The sequence below is a fragment of the Carlito syrichta genome, unplaced genomic scaffold (assembly GCF_000164805.1).
Source record: "Carlito syrichta isolate Samal-C Ts95f unplaced genomic scaffold, Tarsius_syrichta-2.0.1 Scaffold304710, whole genome shotgun sequence".
Lineage (NCBI taxonomy): Eukaryota > Metazoa > Chordata > Mammalia > Primates > Tarsiidae > Carlito > Carlito syrichta.
Window position 1 is genome coordinate 504,110 of NW_007248806.1, and position 18,247 is coordinate 522,356.

Here is an 18,247-nt window from a genome sequence, read left to right on the forward strand (position 1 = left end):
GTTCTAAAAATCGACCTTCCATATGACCCCGCAACCCCCCTACTGGGAATATACCCGGAAGAACTCAAATCACTCTATTAAAAAGATACCTGCACACGCAGCATTGTTCACAACAGCAAGAACATAGAACCAACCGTGCTGCCCATCAAAAGAGGACTGGATAGGAAAAATGTGGTACATATACACAATGGACTATCACACAGCCATATAGAAGAACAAAATCATGAACTTCGCAGCAACCTGGATGGACTTAGGGTCTGTAATACTGAGTGATCTTTCACAGAAACTAAGAACTGAGTATCACATGTTCTCACTCATAAGTGAACCTTGAACAACTATTGTAATACTATAAGAAAAGGACTGACAGCAGTAGGAAACTGCAGGATCATGGGGGGCGGTGGTGAGGTGGGATTGGCAGTAGTGGGAAACTGCCTGGGGAAGGGGTGGGGCACACCTCATCAACAAGGGTACCTGCACAATGAATATTTGTACACCTAACCCTGAACTGTACCCCACATTTTCAAAATAAAAAATTTCAAGGTGAGAAAAAAAAAGAGAGATGCTTTAAAATGAGATGCTCAGGGGTTGGGCGCAGCGTCTCACATTTGTAATCCCAGCACTTTGGGAGGACAAAGTGGGAGGACTGCTTGAGCCCAGGAGTTCAAGACCAGTCTGTGCAACATAGGGAGACGCCATCTTTTCAAAAAGTAACATAACATGATGATGTGATATAACATAACATAACATGAGATGTTCAGACTGCAACCCAAAACCAATCAAAACAGAATCTTAGGGAGAAAAGGACCTGGTATTTCTGTTTAAAACAAAAAAATCTCCTGTAGTTAAGATGCATGGTCAGCCAGGATGAGAACTATGAAAAAGAAAGGCTACTATGTAGGTTTAGTAAAAAATACCTTGATCTGTTGTCTCCGTAGCATGGCGAGTTCTCTCATGTCTCGGAATGGCTGGAGTAAATACTGATAGAGTTCTGTTGTGGCTTCTGCCAGGCTGCTATAGGCTTCATCCTCCATCTGATACAAGTCCAGAAGCTCAACCATGCTCTCTGTATTCTTGTGCTTATCCAAGAGCTATGGAACAAGAAAGTTTCGTTACTAAGAAGATCGATCATTAACAACATAAAAATACTCCCTTTGAACTTCCTCCTGATCATCTCAGGGCCTTGGGACTCTAAAAACATAGAAAAAACGGAGGAACTAGAAGCACTGATCGCTTTTCATCATTATCCCCATGCCTCAGATGTCTCAGTACTCAAGATCACTGCCTGAATCGTTCTTTGGGGACTTGATACCATCTACCTAGATTTAATACTTTAAAAATGCTCCCACCATTTAGTAATCTCCAAATTTATCTAAAAAACAAGCTACTTCATTGTTACAGAGTAGTTTATCAGCTCTTGCCGATATTATCTTACCAATTTCCCCCAAATCTTCTTTCCACTCCTTTCCTCATACCAATTTGGAACATTTCCTTATTAACTTTCTTCAATTCCTGCCTAACAGGCAATATGGTGGCTCACGCCTATAATCTCAGTACTTTGGGAAGCCAAGGTAGGAGGACCATGTGAGACCAAGAGTTCTAAATGAGCCTGGGCAACACAGCGAGACCTCTCATCTACAGAAAAATTTAATTAACTAAAAAAAAAATAGCCAGGATGCTGGGTATGGTGACTCATGTCTGTAATCTCAGCACTTTGGGAGGTAAGAGCAAGAGGATTATCTGACCCCAGGGGTTTGAGACCAGCCTGAACAACTTGGCGAGATGTCATTTCTACAATAAATAAATTTTAAAAATTAGCTGGGAGTGGTGACTTGTGTCTGTAGTTCCAGCTACTTGGAAGGCTGAGGCAGAAGGATCGCCTGAGCCCAGTAGGTAGAGACTGCAGAGGCCATAAGCGTGCCACTGCACTCTAGCCTGGGTGGCAGAATGAGATTCCAACTCAAAAAAATAAAATAAAATTTGCCAGGCATGGTGGTGCACGCCTGCAGTCCCAACTACTTGGGAGACTTGAGGCAGGAAGATCGCTTGAGCCCAGGAGGTAGAGGCTGTGGTGAGCTATGATCAATCAATCCTCATCTCTGCTGAATATACAGATATTATCAACTCTCTTAAAATTATTTGGTACTTGTGTATGTAAGTGTGTGTATGTTCATTCATTTATTTATTCCTCAACAAATACTGACTGAGCAGCTAATACATGTTAGGCACTGGCCTACAAGCTGGGCATATGAAAACACAATCATGTTTGCATGGAATTTATAGTATAGTGAAAAAACAAATAATTTTTTAAAAATTTCAAACTGTAATAAATATTATGAAAATTATAAAAGTTTTAAAAACAAGGAAAGTAATATAGTAAAACCAAGGGTCCTACAAAGAGATGGGGAGAGAGAAATTATGACTTCATTTTGAATGGAGAAAAAAGGCGACCCAAAGAAGCTTAATTTAAATAACTGAAAGAACTATGCAGCAAGACAATATTTACTTTTTTTTTTTTTTTTTTGAGTTGGAGTCTCACTCTGTCGCCCAGACTGGAGTGCAGTGGCCACTTCCGGTCACTGCAGCCTCCATCTGCTGGGCTCCGGTGATCCTTCCGCCTCAGCCTTCCGAGTAGCCAGAATTACAGGCGCGCGCTACCACGCCCGGCTGATTTTTTGATTTATTGTAGAGATGAGGTCTTGGTGCCCAGACAATATTTACTTATTCTTGGTCTCTATCTACCTGATGACAGTATTTTCTCCAAATGCAAAAAATTTATTCTATTCTTTTTCAAACCTACAGTTTGGGCTATCTTCCTCCCTACTTTTTAACTTTTAGGTATTGTATCAGTTTGTGCACATAATCATGATAAATTTAGACTTTGGATTCATTTCCTGCCCAGGTTTTAGGCACAAAGTTATAGTAGCATTTACACAGTTTTCTGCCTACTGTGTAATCCGCAAGCATAAATCAGATCATCTACATTACAGTACTTTTAAAACAAAGAGTACTATATAAATATTAGCTATAATTTGTTTTAACTATTGTAATCCCAACTTTCAAAGCTAATATGGAGAATTTCCACTTCTCCAGGGTTAGCTGAGTAGTTCTATCAGACCAACCCTGGTGCAAAATGTTACAAAACAACTACCTAGAGGTACTATGGAGTGACCAAGGAAGGTACAAATTGGAAGGGACTCCTTGGAAGTAGAGAAGGTTCCAAGTGATATTTTACTTCATGGCTTCCAGCCTAACCTAAGGGGATGTCCCGGTGGGTGCCAAAAGGAGGGGAAAGTGTGGGCAAAACTCAGATGCCTAGTCTTTCTGGTTTAAAGAATCTGGCCAGGCACAGTGGCTCACACCTATAATCCCAGCACTCTGGGAGGCTGAGGCAAGAGGATTGCTTGAGTCCAGAAGTTCGAGATCAGTCTGCGCAACAGAGCAAGACACCCCAACTCTACAAAAAAATTATAAAAAGTAGCTGGGTGTGGTGGCACATGTCTGTAGTCCCAGCTACTAAGGAGGCTGAGGCAGAAGGATCACCTGATCCCAGGAAGTTGGGGCTGCAGTGAGCCATGATTGTGTACCTGCACTCCAGCCTGGGTGACAGAGTGAGACTCTTAACTAAAAAATAAATAAATAAATAAATAAAAATTAGCTAGGCATGGTGGTGAGCGCCTGTAGTCCCAGCTAATTGAGAGGCTGAGACAGGAGGATCACCTGAGTCTAGGAGATAGAAGCTGCAGTGAGCCATAAGCATGCAATTGTACTCCAGGCCTGAGTGACAGAATGAGACCCAGTCTCAATCAAATAAAAATAATAAGAATCTCAGGTTAGAATTCAGGACAATCACAGCAGCAAGTAAGTGAGGGGACGATGCTGAAAAGGAGTCAGTCTAAGAGGAGAAACCCCAAATTCTTATATAAACTCTTCTCAAATCTCTGGCTGATCAATGGAACTCTACATGTATAGGACAGGCTCTAAGCAATCCAGACAAAAAAATATTTCATCTGCTGCCTCTACAAAGTAAGCAGAATTTGAAGTTTGAGTCCAATCAACTTTACTGTCTGCCAAAAACAAAACCATAGAAACCAACACTCTCTGGAGAAACATTACAGAATCCAGAGATTCTACAATGTATTGTTCACATGTCCAGGATATAATCCAAAATGATTGGACCTATAAAGAAATAGAAAAACAAAACTCAGTACTCAAAAAGCAATCAATGGAGCCCAACCATAAGATGAAACAGATATAGATTTAGCAAAGATTTCAAAGCAGCTATTACAACAGTGATGCCAATAGACATAAAGGAAATGTGTTCAAAAAGAATAGAAAATTTCAAAGAAGAAACAGAAACCAATAAAAAATTAAAGGACATCCTAGAACTGAAAAAATAACTATCTAAAATTTAAAAATACACTGGAGGGGTACAGAATATAGCAGTAGTGACAGTAAGTGAACCTAAAGGTAAATTACGATGTAATCACGCCTGGAATCTCAGCACTCTGGGAGGTGGAAGTGAGAGGAATGCCTGAGCCCATGGGTTCAAGACCAGCCTGAACAGCATGGTGAGACCTCGTCTCTACAATAAATTAAAAAACTAGCTGGGTGTGGCGGTACATGTTCCAGCTACTGGGAAGTCTGAGGTGTAAGGATCACCTGAGCCTAGCAGGTTGAGGGTGCGGTAGCCGTGAGCTGCACGCCACTGCCCTACAGTCTGGGCAACAAAGTGAGACTCCAACTCAAAAAAAAAAAAAAAAAAAAAAAAGAAAGAAAGAAATTATCCAATTTGAAATAAAAGGAAAAATAAAAATGCCTCAGGGATCTATGAGGTCTATTAAAAGGTCTTAACGTGCACTTAACTGGAATTCTAGAAGAAGAGAAAATGGGTCATAAAAAATATTTCAAGAAAAATTCCACACTTGGTAAAAGACATAAATTTACATATTCAGGAAGTGTTGATAATCCCAAGCATATAAATGCAAGGTTACCCACAAGTACGCTTATCAGAGCCAAAGTACTATAAATCAAAAATAAAAGTGAATATCCTGAAAACAGCCATAGAAAAATAACACATAAGAGGGACAAATAACCTATTTAATAAATGGTGCTGGGAAAACTGGCTGATCACATGCAGAAGATTTAAACAGGACCCCTACGTATCACCATACACAAAAATTAACTCTAAATGGATCATAGACCTAAATGTAAAACCTCAAACTGTAAAAAACTTAGAAAATGCAGGAGACAGCCTTATGGAAATTGGAACTGGGAACCAATTCCTACTCAGAACCCTAAAGGCCAATACCTTAAGAAACAAGATAGACAAGTGGGATCTCATCAAATAACAAGCTTCTGTAAAACAAAAGAAACCATCAAGAGAGCAGGGAGAAAGCCCACTACAGAATGGGAAAAAATATTTGCCAACTGTATATCTGACAAAGGCCTAACATCTAGGATCTACAAGGAACTCAAATGCATGGAAAGGAAAAAAACAAACAGTCCAATTAAAAAGTGGACAAAAGACATGAATAGACACTTCTCAAAAGAAGATATACTGGCAGCCAACAGACACATGAAAAAGCACTCAGCCTCACTCATCATCAGAGAAATGCAAATGAAAACCACATTCAGATACCACCTAATCCCAGTAAAAATGGCAATCATTAATAAAACAAACAACAACAGATGCTGGCGAAGATACGGATAAAGGAACGCTTCTACACTGCTGGTGCGAATGCAAACTAGTGCAACCTCTTTGGAAGACAGCGTGGTGATTTCTCAAAGAACTAGAAATTGACCTTCCATATGACCCAGCAATTCCCCTATTGGGAATATACCTGGAGGAACTCAAATCATTACAAAAAAGATACCTACACAAGTGTGTTGTTGCAACTCTATTCACAATCGCAAAAACATGGAACCAACCACGTTGCCCATCAAAGCTAGACTGGATTAAAAAAATGTGGTACATATACACAATGGAATATTATGCAGCAATAAAGAAGGGCAAACATATGGACTTTGCAGCAACTTGAATGGATTTAGAGGTGATCATTCTCAGTGATCTATCACAGAAACAAAGAACAGAGTACCGTATGTTTTCATTCATAAGCAGACCTTGAACAATTATTATAATACTATAAGAAAGGTATTGGCAAACTGGGAATCCCTAGTGGGAAACTGTCAGGGGAGGGGGGTGGGATTGGCAGTTGAGGGAAATTGCTAGGGGAGGAAGGGGCATACCTTATCAATAAGGGTACCTGCATAATCAACATTTGTATACTGAACCCTGAATTTTACCCCACATCTTTATAATAAAAAAAAAAGAAGAGCCGGGCTCAGTGGTTCAGCCTGTAATCCCACGCTTTGGGAGGCTGAGGTGAGTGGACTGCCTGAGCCCGCGGGTTCGAGACCCGCCTGGGCAAGTTGGCGAGACCTCATCTCTACAATAAATAAAAAAAAATTAGCCAGGAGTGGTAGTGCGCGTCTGTAGTTCCAGTTACTTGGAAGGCTAAGTGGAAGGATTGCTGGAGCCCAGCAGGTCGAGGCAGCGGTGGCCGGGAGCGTGCCACTGCACTCCAGTCTGGGTGACAGAGTGAGACTCCAACTCAAAAAAAAAAAAAAGAGAGAGAGACAAACAAGTGTACCTATAAATTGAGTTCAAATTAGAAACAATAGAGAACAGAAAGGGAAAAACAAAACATACCTGGCAACCCATCCCCAAGAAAACATCATTCAAGAACAAAGAAAAAATAAACATATTTTCAGATAAATTAAAACTAGGAGAACTCAGCTGGGTGTGGTAGCTCATGCCTGGAATCCCAGTACTTTGGAGGCTGAGGCAGGAGAACTGCTTGAGTCAGGATTTCAAGACCTGCCCACCTGGGCCAATACAGTGAGACCTGTCTCTACTTAAAAAAAAAAAAATCAAAAGAACTCATCACAAGCAGATGAACACTCTAAAATTGTTTTGCTCTTTTTTTTTTTTTTAAAGTTGTTCAGGTTGAAGGAAAATGATACAGATGGAAAAACAGATTTTTCAGAAAAGAAAAGAGACTATTGGAAATGGTTAAGTAAATGGGCAAACAGACACTTTCCTTTTAAATACTATAAAATACATGCATGTTCAAAGCAAAAATTATAATACTGTATTGTGAGGTTTATAATATATGTGACTATAATAAACATGACACCTACAGCACAAATGGCAGGGGTGGAGATGAATCTATACCAACACACATAGATTCTTACAGTTAAGATGAAAAGGTACAAACCAGGCACAGTGGCTTGAACCTATAACCCCAGCTACAGGAGAGGCTAGGGCGGGAAAATCGCATGAGCCCTGGAGTTTAAGGCTGCAGTGAGCTACAATTGTGCCACTGCATCCTAGCCTGGGTGAGGGTAAGACTCTGTTCCTCAAAATAAAGAAAAACAGATCAAGTCATACAATATTAACTCTATGTATGGCATAATCCCTATGACAGTCACTAAACGAGTAATAAGTCAGGAAAGTACAGCTAAAAACCCAATAGGTTAAAGTTACTGAATTAACCCAAAAGAAGGCAGGAAAGGAAAAAAGGAAAAGGGAAATTTTTAAAAAGTGATCAATTTTTTAAAAAGTGAACATTTTTGTCTACATACCTCAAGTAAAAAAATAAGACAATACAAGAAGAAAATAATCTGCCGGGTGAAGTGTCTCATGCCTGTAACCCTAGAACTTTGGAAGGCGGATGCGAGAGGACTGCCTGAGTCCAGGGGTTCGAGACCAGCCTGGGCAACATGGTGAGACCTTGTCTTTACAACAGATTAAAAATTAGCCGGGTGTGATAGCATACACCTGTGGTTCTAGCTACTTGGAGGGTTGAGATGGAAGGATCACCTGAGGCCAGCAGGTCGAGGCTGCAGTGGCTGTGAGTGTGCCACCCCAACTCCAGCTTGGGTGACAGAGTGAGATGCCAACTAAAAAAGAAAAAAAAAAAAGCCTCAACTACGTGTTGCCTACAAAAAATGAATTTTAAAAACAAAGACACTGATAAGTTGAAAGCAAACTGTAAAGCACAAGACTGCAATGACTACATTAACATCAAATGAAGTAGACCACAAGATGGAAAATATTGCTGGAGATAATGCAGAACATCCTATAAAGATGAAAGAGTCAATTTATCAGGAAAATACAACAATCATATATATGTACATACCTAATTATAGAGCTTCAAAGTCCATGAAGCAAAAATGTAAAGAATTTTTAAAAAGGAAGTAAATTCAGAGTTCGAGATTTCAACACTCTTTTCTCAGAAATTGTCAGAACTAGAAAAAAATTCAGTCAAAACATCGTTGTTAGTATAGCGAGTAAAAAAATTAAAAAAGAAATATAATAAAAATTTCAACGAAAACAAAGATAGAAATTAATATAAACAGGCCTATATCTATTCAAGAGATTGAATCAATAACTAAAAATCTTCCAAAACAGTAAGCATCAGGTCCAGACAGATTCACTGGGGAATTCTACCAAATACTTAAGGAAGAAATTATACCAATTCTCTACAATCATTTCCAGGAGACAGAAACAAAGGGACTATCATCTAACTCATTCTATGAGGCCAGCACTAGCCTAATACCAAAAATAGACAAGAAACCCAAGAAAGAAAAATTACAGACTAACATCTCCCATGAGCAGACACAAAAGTCCTCTACAAGACATTAGCAAATTAAATCTAACAATATATAAAAAGAATGATATAACACAACTAAAGGTGATTTATTCCAAGTATATGAGGCTGATTCAACATTCAAGAATCAATTAATGTTACATATCACATCAACAGGTTAAACAAGAAAAATCACATGGTCATATCAACAGGTGCAGAAAAAGCTTTTCACAAATTCCAACTCATCACAAAAACTCTTAGCAAACTAGGAATACAGTGAAACTTCCTTCAACTTGATAAAGTACATCTACAAAAAAACCTTGAACATTATATTTAATGGTGAAATACTAGAAGTTTCCCCACTAAGAGGCACAAGGCAAGTATGCTCCCTCCTAATACTCCTCTTTAACAAAGTACAAGAAGTTTAGCAATAGCCTAAGAAAAGGAAATAAAAAGTATATCGACTGAGAAGAAAAAATAAAACTCTCCTTGCAGATGATATATTTGTCTATGTAGAAAATTCAAAAGAGGTTGGGCAGGGTGGCTAATGCCTGTAATCCCAGCACCTTGGGAGACCGAGGCAGGAGTACTGCTTAAGCCCAGGAGTTCGAGACCAGCCTAGGTAAGACAGAAAGACTTTGTCTCTTCAAAAAAAATAAAAAATTAGCTGGGTATAGTGGTGCACCCCTATAGTCCCAGCTACTCAGGAGGCTTAAGCAGGAAGATTGCTTAGGCCCAGGAGTTTGAGGTTACAGTGAGCTATCATTATGTCACTGCACTCCAGCCTGATCACAGAGCTAAATCTTGTCTCTAAAAAAATTTATTTAATTAGTCTTTAAAGGCTCCAAATGTCACTTATATTAGCACACCAAAAAATGAAATATTAGGATGGGCATGGTGGCTCACACCTACAATCCCAGCACTTTGGGAGGCCGAGGTAAGAGGACTGCCTGAGCCTACGAGTTCAAGACCAGCCTGGGCAACTTGGTAAGACCTCATCTCTACAATAAATCAAGAAAAATTAGTCGGGCATAATGGCACCTGCCTATAGTTCCAGCTTCTTGGAAGGCTGAGGCGGAAGGATCGCCTGAGCCCAGCAGGTCGAGGCTGTGGTGGCCATGAGCGAGCCACTGCGCTCCAGTCTGGGCAACAGAGTAAGACTCCAACTCAAAAAAAAAGTGTGTGTGTGGGATATTTAGGTATGAATCTAGCAATATAAGTATAAGATCTACATAAGGAAAGCTATAAAACTCTTATGAAAGAAATTAAAGAAAAATCTAAGGAAATATTCCATGTGTGGCTAGAAGACTCAATATCGACAAGATGTCAGTTCTTCCTAATTTGATTTATAAACTCAATGCAATCCTAATCAAGATCTCTGCAAGTTATTTTCTGGATATAAGAAAACTGATGTTTTTTCTCTCTGTTTACACAGAGAGGTAAAAGACGTAAAATAGTCAATACAATATTGAACAACACTAGTTTAGATACTAAAGAACTACAGTAGTCGTCAAGACAATGAGGTAATGGAGAAAGAATAGACAAATAGACCAATGGAACAAAAGAGAGCTCAAAAATAAATCCACACAAATACAGTCAACTAATCTTTTATTAAAGGAACAAACTCAATTCAGTAGAAGAGTCTTTTAATCCTTTGTACTCAGATGTCCCCTCTGAGGGGACATCATAAATCTAGCAAAGTACTGGGGACATGAAGAGAATGCTGGTGATTATACAGGACAAAGTTATGCAAGCGAAAATTTTTCAAAAATGTATGTTTTCTTGAAGTTTTCCATTCAAACTGCACAAAAAAGGCAAATAAGGAGATGGAATATATACTGAGAAACGATCAATCGAGAAGCAGTCTTCAGGAAATCACAAGCGTTCACCTACATCTTTGCACAGATTGGACAATAAATTACATATTATTTTTTTTTTTCTATTGTGGGGTACAGTTAAGGGTTAGGTATACAAATATGCTCTGTTCAGGCACCCAAATTACATATCATTAATGTGGGTAGAAGAAAACAAGACTCATTGTCTGCTCGAATAGAAAAACACCAGGTAGCAAATGTCCAACAAATTACTATTGTACCACATGCATCAATGAACCTACAATGCATGTTGGTGACTGTTTCACACGTTACCACAGGTTAGAAAAAAATAAGATATAAAATTTTAATTTTTTTTTTTTTGGTCACACATAAGTTCCTCAATGTCCAAAAGTCCGTTATAAGCCAAATATCACACAATAAAATAACTGGTTCCAACACTATACTATTTATATGAAGTGATTCGTTTTTTACTATTTTGTAAAAAAAAGTGTGGTCGAGTTGCTGATAGGTCATCCACAGGATGTCTCTGAGTGCAAAGGGTTTAATTATATTTTGTGCCTCAGCCTCTTCCTTTTAGGTCGACAAAGGCAATAATCTCTCCCTGCAAAAAATTATAAATTCACAGAAGTTTTTTTTGCCTTTTACTTCATTTGAAAACGAATACTTTCTCTGAGATAATGATTTTCTAAAAGTTTCAGGAATAGCAAAACTGTTAAAAGAATAAGGAAAAAAAACAGTAGCAACATGGCTTTTTTTGTTGTTTTTTTTTGAGTTGGAGTCTCACTCTGACACCCAGACTGGAGTGTAGTGGCCGCTCCTGGCCACCGCAGACCTGCTGGGCTCCAGCCATCCTCCTGCCTCAGCCTTTCAAGTAGCTGGAACTACAGGCGCGCGCTACCACGCCCGGCTAATTTTTTTATTTACTGTAGAGAGAGTAAAATTCCCGAGTCATTTTCAAGTGATCAAATGCCACAATTCAACAGTAAGAAAACCCTCAGATACTAGGATTCTTTGGGTTCTTCTTACGGGGACACTAAAGTAAATACAACAAACTTTAGATATTATCTTCTGCCAACACAAAAACATTAAGTCATTATAAGTCTATTAATTAAATCACAGTATCAGTCTACACAAATATGTGGGACAACTGAGGACAGACAATGTGTGCAACAACTCAGGACAGAAAATCAGTTGTTCTATTCAAATATTTTAATGTATTTGTCTGTTATTTCCCACATGCTTTTTATCCTCAAACAGAATAGTACTTTACAGAGCTATTAAGCAGCAACTACTTAATACTCTTGCAGAGAAGCCCACGGTATCTCACCTAACACTGCTAATTTATTAATCTGCCTTCTTTGCTATAAAGTTGCATGATTTTCCAATATTAGATTGCCTTGAAAGCAATTTTAACTTTAAGTGGTCAATCTATTTTAATCTAAGTATCTGTAAATTATCTTAAAATAAAGAAAATGCATTTTATAATTTAATTTCAAAAGATGCAACTGACTAAATTTAGACTTTAGTCTAAATCATTTCCTATAATTCATGGTAAAAGAATTCAACAGGTGAAAGAATAATCACTAACTTGCTATAATTACGTAATTTAACATTCTATTTTGCAAAACTAAAACTGACAAAGTTCAGGGAATAAACTGAGCTATGGACATGTGTAGGTTATGTAACCATAATATGTGCAAGGTGAAATAAATAATGCTCAAAAAAGAGTAAAAAGAAATCATTAAGAAAGTTGGGTAAGGCTGGGCACAGTGGTTCATGCCTATAATCCCAGCACTTTGAGAGGCCGAGATGAGAGGATTGTCTGAGCCCGTGGGTTCGAGACCAACCTGGGCAATTGGTGAGACCTCGTCTCTACAACATATCAAACAATTAGCTGGGCATAGTGGTGTGTGCCTGTAGTTTCAGCTACTTGGAAAACTGAGAAAGAAGGATCGCCTGAGTCAGCAGGTCCAGGCTGCGGTGGCCGGGAGCATGTCACTGCCCTCCAGCCTGGGTGACAGAGTAAGATTCCAACTCAAAAAAAAAAGAAAAGAAAAGAAAATGGAATTATTTCAAATTAAGAATACTTGGGATGGTGAGAGAAGGTCTGAATTTAAAATGTGAGTGATGCATTTAAAATGTGAAAGACTCAGGTTTGTTAAATCTGAGAAGATTCACTGAATAAGACTACAAATGGATCTGAATGAGAATACAATATGCCTGCAAAGGATTTCAGAAGGACTGAAGCTTAACCAACACAGTATAAAAATTGTCACAACAGGATTCAGCAGAAAGGGGCCCAGAAAATAAAACTGAATTTCTTCCGTTTCAAAATCTGACACATACCCTGGCCATTTCAGAAAATTATTTTGCCCTACTGCTTCATTTAAAAGACATGAAGCTGAATTGTATAAGTCATTAATTAAATGTATTAGTCTAATAAGTAGAACACATCTTCCTTTCCCTTCTTTCTAGGGTCTCTAACTGATCCCTTTTTAAATGTATCCTTGCTCTGTCCCCCCAAGCTAATTCAAGTAAGAAGGGGCTCTTAACCCAGGAGGTCTCAACTACCTGACATCTGAAGCAAACATCTACGTAATGCAAAAATATCTCTAGGGCAAAGACCCAAAACTTTTATCAGGTTTTTAAAGGAATCAGTGACAACAGTTTAAAAACCTTTCTTTTCAAGAAAGATTCCTTAAATATCAGTGCATAGAGAAAACTGTCAAATTACTCTGTTGCCGTGTACTCCTCTCCTCAATCCTATTCAATTTAGCTTCTAAGCCAGTGACTAATTACAATTACAGGAGGAGAGAGAAGATACTTCCTGTGCCCTGTGCACTGGCAGTTGGAGTTAGTATTGGAATCACGTCTTTGACACTGGGATAAGACTTTCACTATCAGCCAGGCTCAGTGACTCAGCCTGTAATCCCGCGCTTTGGGAGGCTGAGGTGAGTGGACTGCCTGAGCCCGCAGGTTCGAGACCCGCCTGGGTAACTTGGCGAGACCTCATCTCTACAATAAATCAAAAATTAGCCGGGCGTGGCAGCACACGTCTGTAGTTCCAGCCACTTGGAAGGCTGAGATGGAAGGATCACCGGAGCCCAGCAGGTCGAGGCTGCAGTGGCCGGGAGCGGCCACTGCACTCCAGTCTGGGTGATGGAGTAAGATTCCAACTCAAAAAAAAAAAAAGAATTTCACTATCTGTGAAGATCTTGAAATAATTTTTGAAGTCTTAAATATAAAATTTAAACTATAATCTCCAATACATAGTCTCATAACTCTCTTTCCCAAATCTGATGTGTCAAGCCTAAGAATGAATGCCTCCTTTCTTTTGTTAATTAATTTTTTTATTTAAAGCAATACTTAGGAAGTAACATAAAATCTGCAAATAATGTCTTTACCATTAATTATTAAAATACGCAAATAATTAGCTGCTTGTGAAATGGGGTGACTTAGGATACTCAGATGGAAGGTGCCTATCCCAGCAATGATACTTCATCTGTGGCCCTGGGAACTAACTCCCTTTAGGTCTACTGGGTCTGTTTCCTCTATTGACAAATAAGAACTGGTGCCATACATTTTCCACATTCACAAAGCACACTGCTGATCTCTGTTCCTGTCTCCTAAATCTATTGAATCATTTTTATATCATTTCTATCAATTATTATTTGTTAATACCAAAGTCTAACTTTAGAAAGCACAAGGACTACTGACAGTTGTGACCCAAGCTGATATTTTTAAATGATTTTCAGGCCAGGCACATGGCTCATGCCTTGAATCCCTCTACTTTGGGAGGACTAGACAAGAGGATCCTTTGAGGTCAGGAATTGGAGACCAGCTTGGTCAGTATAGTTAGATGGATTGCTACAAAAAATTAAACAACAAAAAAAGTTGGGCATGGTAGTGTGTCTATAGTACCAACTATTTGGGAGGCTGAGGGGAGAAAAGTCACTTGAGTCTAGGAGTTCCAGGCTGCAGTGAATTCCAGGATGCAGTCAGTTGTGATTGCATCACTGTACTCCAGCCTGGGTGGCAAAGACAGACCCTGTCTCAAAAAAAAGATTTTTCAAATTCTTTCCTTTGTAGGCAGTGGTAAATTTGGCTGCATTTTACTCCTGGGGAAACAAATTAAATGTACAATACCTGTTCTGTACATATATAGTACATAGAGAAACCAACCTTAAACTGCATCGAAGAATATCTAGTGAGCACCTACTCAGTACACTGGGGGATTCCAGACATTAGAAAACAACAAAATCTAACTTCATCTCTTTGGGGCTTACCTGCATTTTAAAGGGCAGAAAGAGAAAAACTAGGTCATTAGTTATGGATATCAGCTGCAACATAAGGCCTCTCTGATTTCTGAATTCTAACAGAAATTCCTGATTTCTGACAGTGGTTATAAATTTCTATGGGAGGAGTACTTGATCTGGCCCTAGAAAGAAGCATGGAACTAAGACAACCAAAAAAGAAAGGCATTAGGGGATAGTGCCCTGTACAATGGAGCAAAAACAGAGGTGCATATGGTGAATTCCACAAATAATGGATTAAAAAGCTTGACTAAGGGTCAGAAGTATTTTAGCTACTTGAAAGACTGAGGTGGGAGGATCATTTGAGCCCAGGAGCTCGAGGCTGCAGTGAGCTCTGACAGAGTCACTGCACTCCAGCCTGGGCGACAGGACAAGCCTATCTAAAAAGAAAGCTTGGGGCTGGGTGTGCTGGCTCATACTTTTAAACTAGTACTTTGGGAAGCTGAGGCAGGAGGATCTCTTGAGCCATGAATACAAGATCAGCCAGGGTAACACAGTGAGACCTCGTCGCTACAAAAAAATCAAAAGTTAGCCAGGCACAGTGGCATGCACCTGAGGCAGAAGGAAAGCCTGAACCCAGGAGTTTGAGGCTGTGGTAAGCCGTGATTGTGCCTCTGCATTTCAGCCTGGGAGACAGAGTGAGACTCTGAGACAGACAGAGAGACAGCACACACACACACACACACACAAGGTTTATGTACAGAACAGAGCAAGACTACCAGGCTAAGTAAGATGCTAATATGTGGATTAATATGTGGATGATCCTGGATGACAGCAACTTGGACACTGTCAACAAGACAATGATAAGTAATGTAAGTATTCAGTTTGTTGTTCTACGTATTAGGGCTGGAGAGGTAGGTACCACAGTGTGCAAAGTAGTACTTTAAATTGTTTGGGAGCAAGTATGGAAAGGCTACACCACAAGGAAAATGAGAGGAAAGCTAAAACCAGTTCAAGTTTTTACTAAGATAATGGACACGGGAAAGCAATAACATAGGAACACAGGAAAGCATGGGTGATTCCATAGTTCAGTTCTAAAAATCATATTTAACATTTCTGAATCAGTACGCATTTACAAATCAATGCGCACATATAACAGTTTCTTTCCTTCACACTGAAAAAACTTGTTATAAAGTCAACCATGTGTCTAATCAATGGCTTCTTAAAATCACCTAACAACAGATTTGGAAGAAGCAAATAATTCTGGAAACTGATGGTACTGGGGGAAATTCCAGGGAAACAAACTAATTGAAGGCAGTCACTCCAGATAAAGCCACAGACCACGTGAGGAATAGCAGGTGAAGGATGTGCTCTGGGTAGTAAATGAACCAAAAAGAAAAGCAGAACATCCAGGTACAATGAAAAGTTGTAATGCCGGGCACAGTAGCTCACGTCTGTGATTCCAGCACTTTGGAAGGCAGAGGCAAGAGGACTGCCTGAGCCCAAGGGTTCGACACCAGCCCAGGCAACTTGGTCAGACCTCGTCTCTACAATAAAACAAAAATAGCCAGGCATGATAGCGTGCACCTGCAGTTCCGGCTACTTGGAACGCTGAGGTGGAAGGATCGCTGGAGGCCAGCAGGTCGACACTGGGATGGCCATGAGTATGCCACTGCACTGCAGCCTGGGAAACAGAGTGAGACTCCAATTCAAAAGAAAAAAAAAGGTGACCAGAGATTTAGGGTGGGGGATGGCAGAATAGAAGGAGAATAAAATTTCACTTAATAAAATCTTAAGACTTAGGTGTATACACACAAATATACACATGTACCAAAGACCAACTTGCTTGCTTCTTTAAGAAAGAGAGGATCTTGCTTTGTTGCCCAGTGCAGTGGTACAATCATAGCTCACTGTAACCTCTAACTCCTGGGCTCAAGTAATCCTCCCACCTCAGTCACCTGAGTAGATGCGACTACAGGCATTCCCAGCTAATTTTTCGTTTCTTTCTTTTTCTTTTTTATAGCAGCAACCAACCATGGTGCCAAGGCTGGTCTCAAACTTTTGACCTAAATGGTCCTCCCACCTTGGTCTGAAGGCATGAGCCCACTGGGCTGGTCCAGTTTTTCAAACAACCTATTTATATATTACAAGGAAACAAACAAAATCAACATCTTATAAAAACTCAGAAACTATATATAGTATATATACTTTCAAGATGGATGTTGGCCCTAAAAGTATTGCGGTATACTCAGCTCTGCTGCACTGTTCCAGTCATTAAGTCAGAAAAGAGTTTGGTACTAACAACAGAAAAAAGATTTGCAATAACAATGTTGTTCATTGGGAAAGAGTAAGATATGAGGCTCTTAAGTTTGGCACATACTTATCTATAAGTATGGCTTCACATTTCATAGAGTGCACATTGTGACTTGTTCAGTTAGCTAGCTTACCTATATTTACAATTCAAGGATGAGATGAAGCAAAATCTACATTAACTAGTAACACTGTACACCAAAGTCCTTGTTCATCTCTCTAATGAGAATACTTATAAAATCGAATATTGTACCTATAAGAAGCATATTATTTTATAATAAAGTAACTGAAGATTTGCTCTTGTCTTAAACCATATTAATTTTTCATCCTATTCCCTCTAAACAGAAACAGACATTTCAAATAAATTGATTTATCAAAAATTCAGCTGGGCATGGTGGCTCACACCTATAATCCCAGGACTTTGGGAGGCTGAGGTGAGAGGATTGCTTGAGCCTAGGGGTTCAAGACCAGCCTGGGCATCTTGGTGAGACCTCTACAATATATCTCTATAATAAATCAAAAAATTAGCCGGGTGTGATGACACATGCCTGTGGTTCCAGCTACGTGGAAGGCTGAGGTGGAAAGATCACCTGAGGCCAGCAAAACAAGACTGTGGTGGCTGTTTTTGTGCCACTGCACTTCAGCCTTAGTGACAAAGTGAGAATATGACTAAAAAAAAAAAAAAATCAGCATATGTAAATATCTAAATACTCTTTGTAAGAAATAAAAATGTGAATCCTTTGAAAATCATGCTAATAAGCTGGGCCCAATGGCTCACACCTATAATCCCAGCACTTTGGGAAGAGGAGGTGAGAAGACTGCCTAAGCCCACGGGTTCAAGACCAGCCTGGGCAACATGGCAAGACCTCATCACAACAATAAATCAAAAAATTAGCTGGGTGTGGTGGCACACGCCTGTAGTTCCCTACTTGGAAGGCTGAAGACGAAGGACCACCTGAGCCCAGCAGGTAGAGTCTGCGATGGCCGTGAGCATGTATTGCACTCCAGCTTGGGCAAAACAGTGAGACTCCAACTCTAAAAAAAAAAAAAAAAAAAAATCATACTAATGAAAGAAAGGTGAAGAGAGAAGTCAACTATAGGTAGTTGTCAATTATCAAATATATTGTACCCTAAAGGCATTTCTAGACAACATTTTTAAGGTGGTGACTAGACTTCCCAAACTACCCAAAGCAGTGTG

General features: G+C 39.4%; 1 protein-coding gene across 2 annotated transcripts in view; it reads right to left on the reverse strand.

Annotated features, from left to right (window-relative positions):
- The window catches only part of JMY (junction mediating and regulatory protein, p53 cofactor), a 91,831-nt gene that overhangs the window by 59,232 nt on the left and 14,352 nt on the right, over positions 1–18,247 (reverse strand). The window contains exon 1 of one of the 2 annotated variants that reach the window (XM_021713748.1): positions 915–1,171. In XM_021713748.1, coding sequence (XP_021569423.1) covers positions 915–1,058 — 144 coding nt within the window. In that variant the 5' untranslated portion in view covers positions 1,059–1,171. Of the gene's footprint in view, positions 1–914; positions 1,172–18,247 lie in introns of those variants that run through there. The other variant, XM_021713747.1, reaches the window with a different exon arrangement.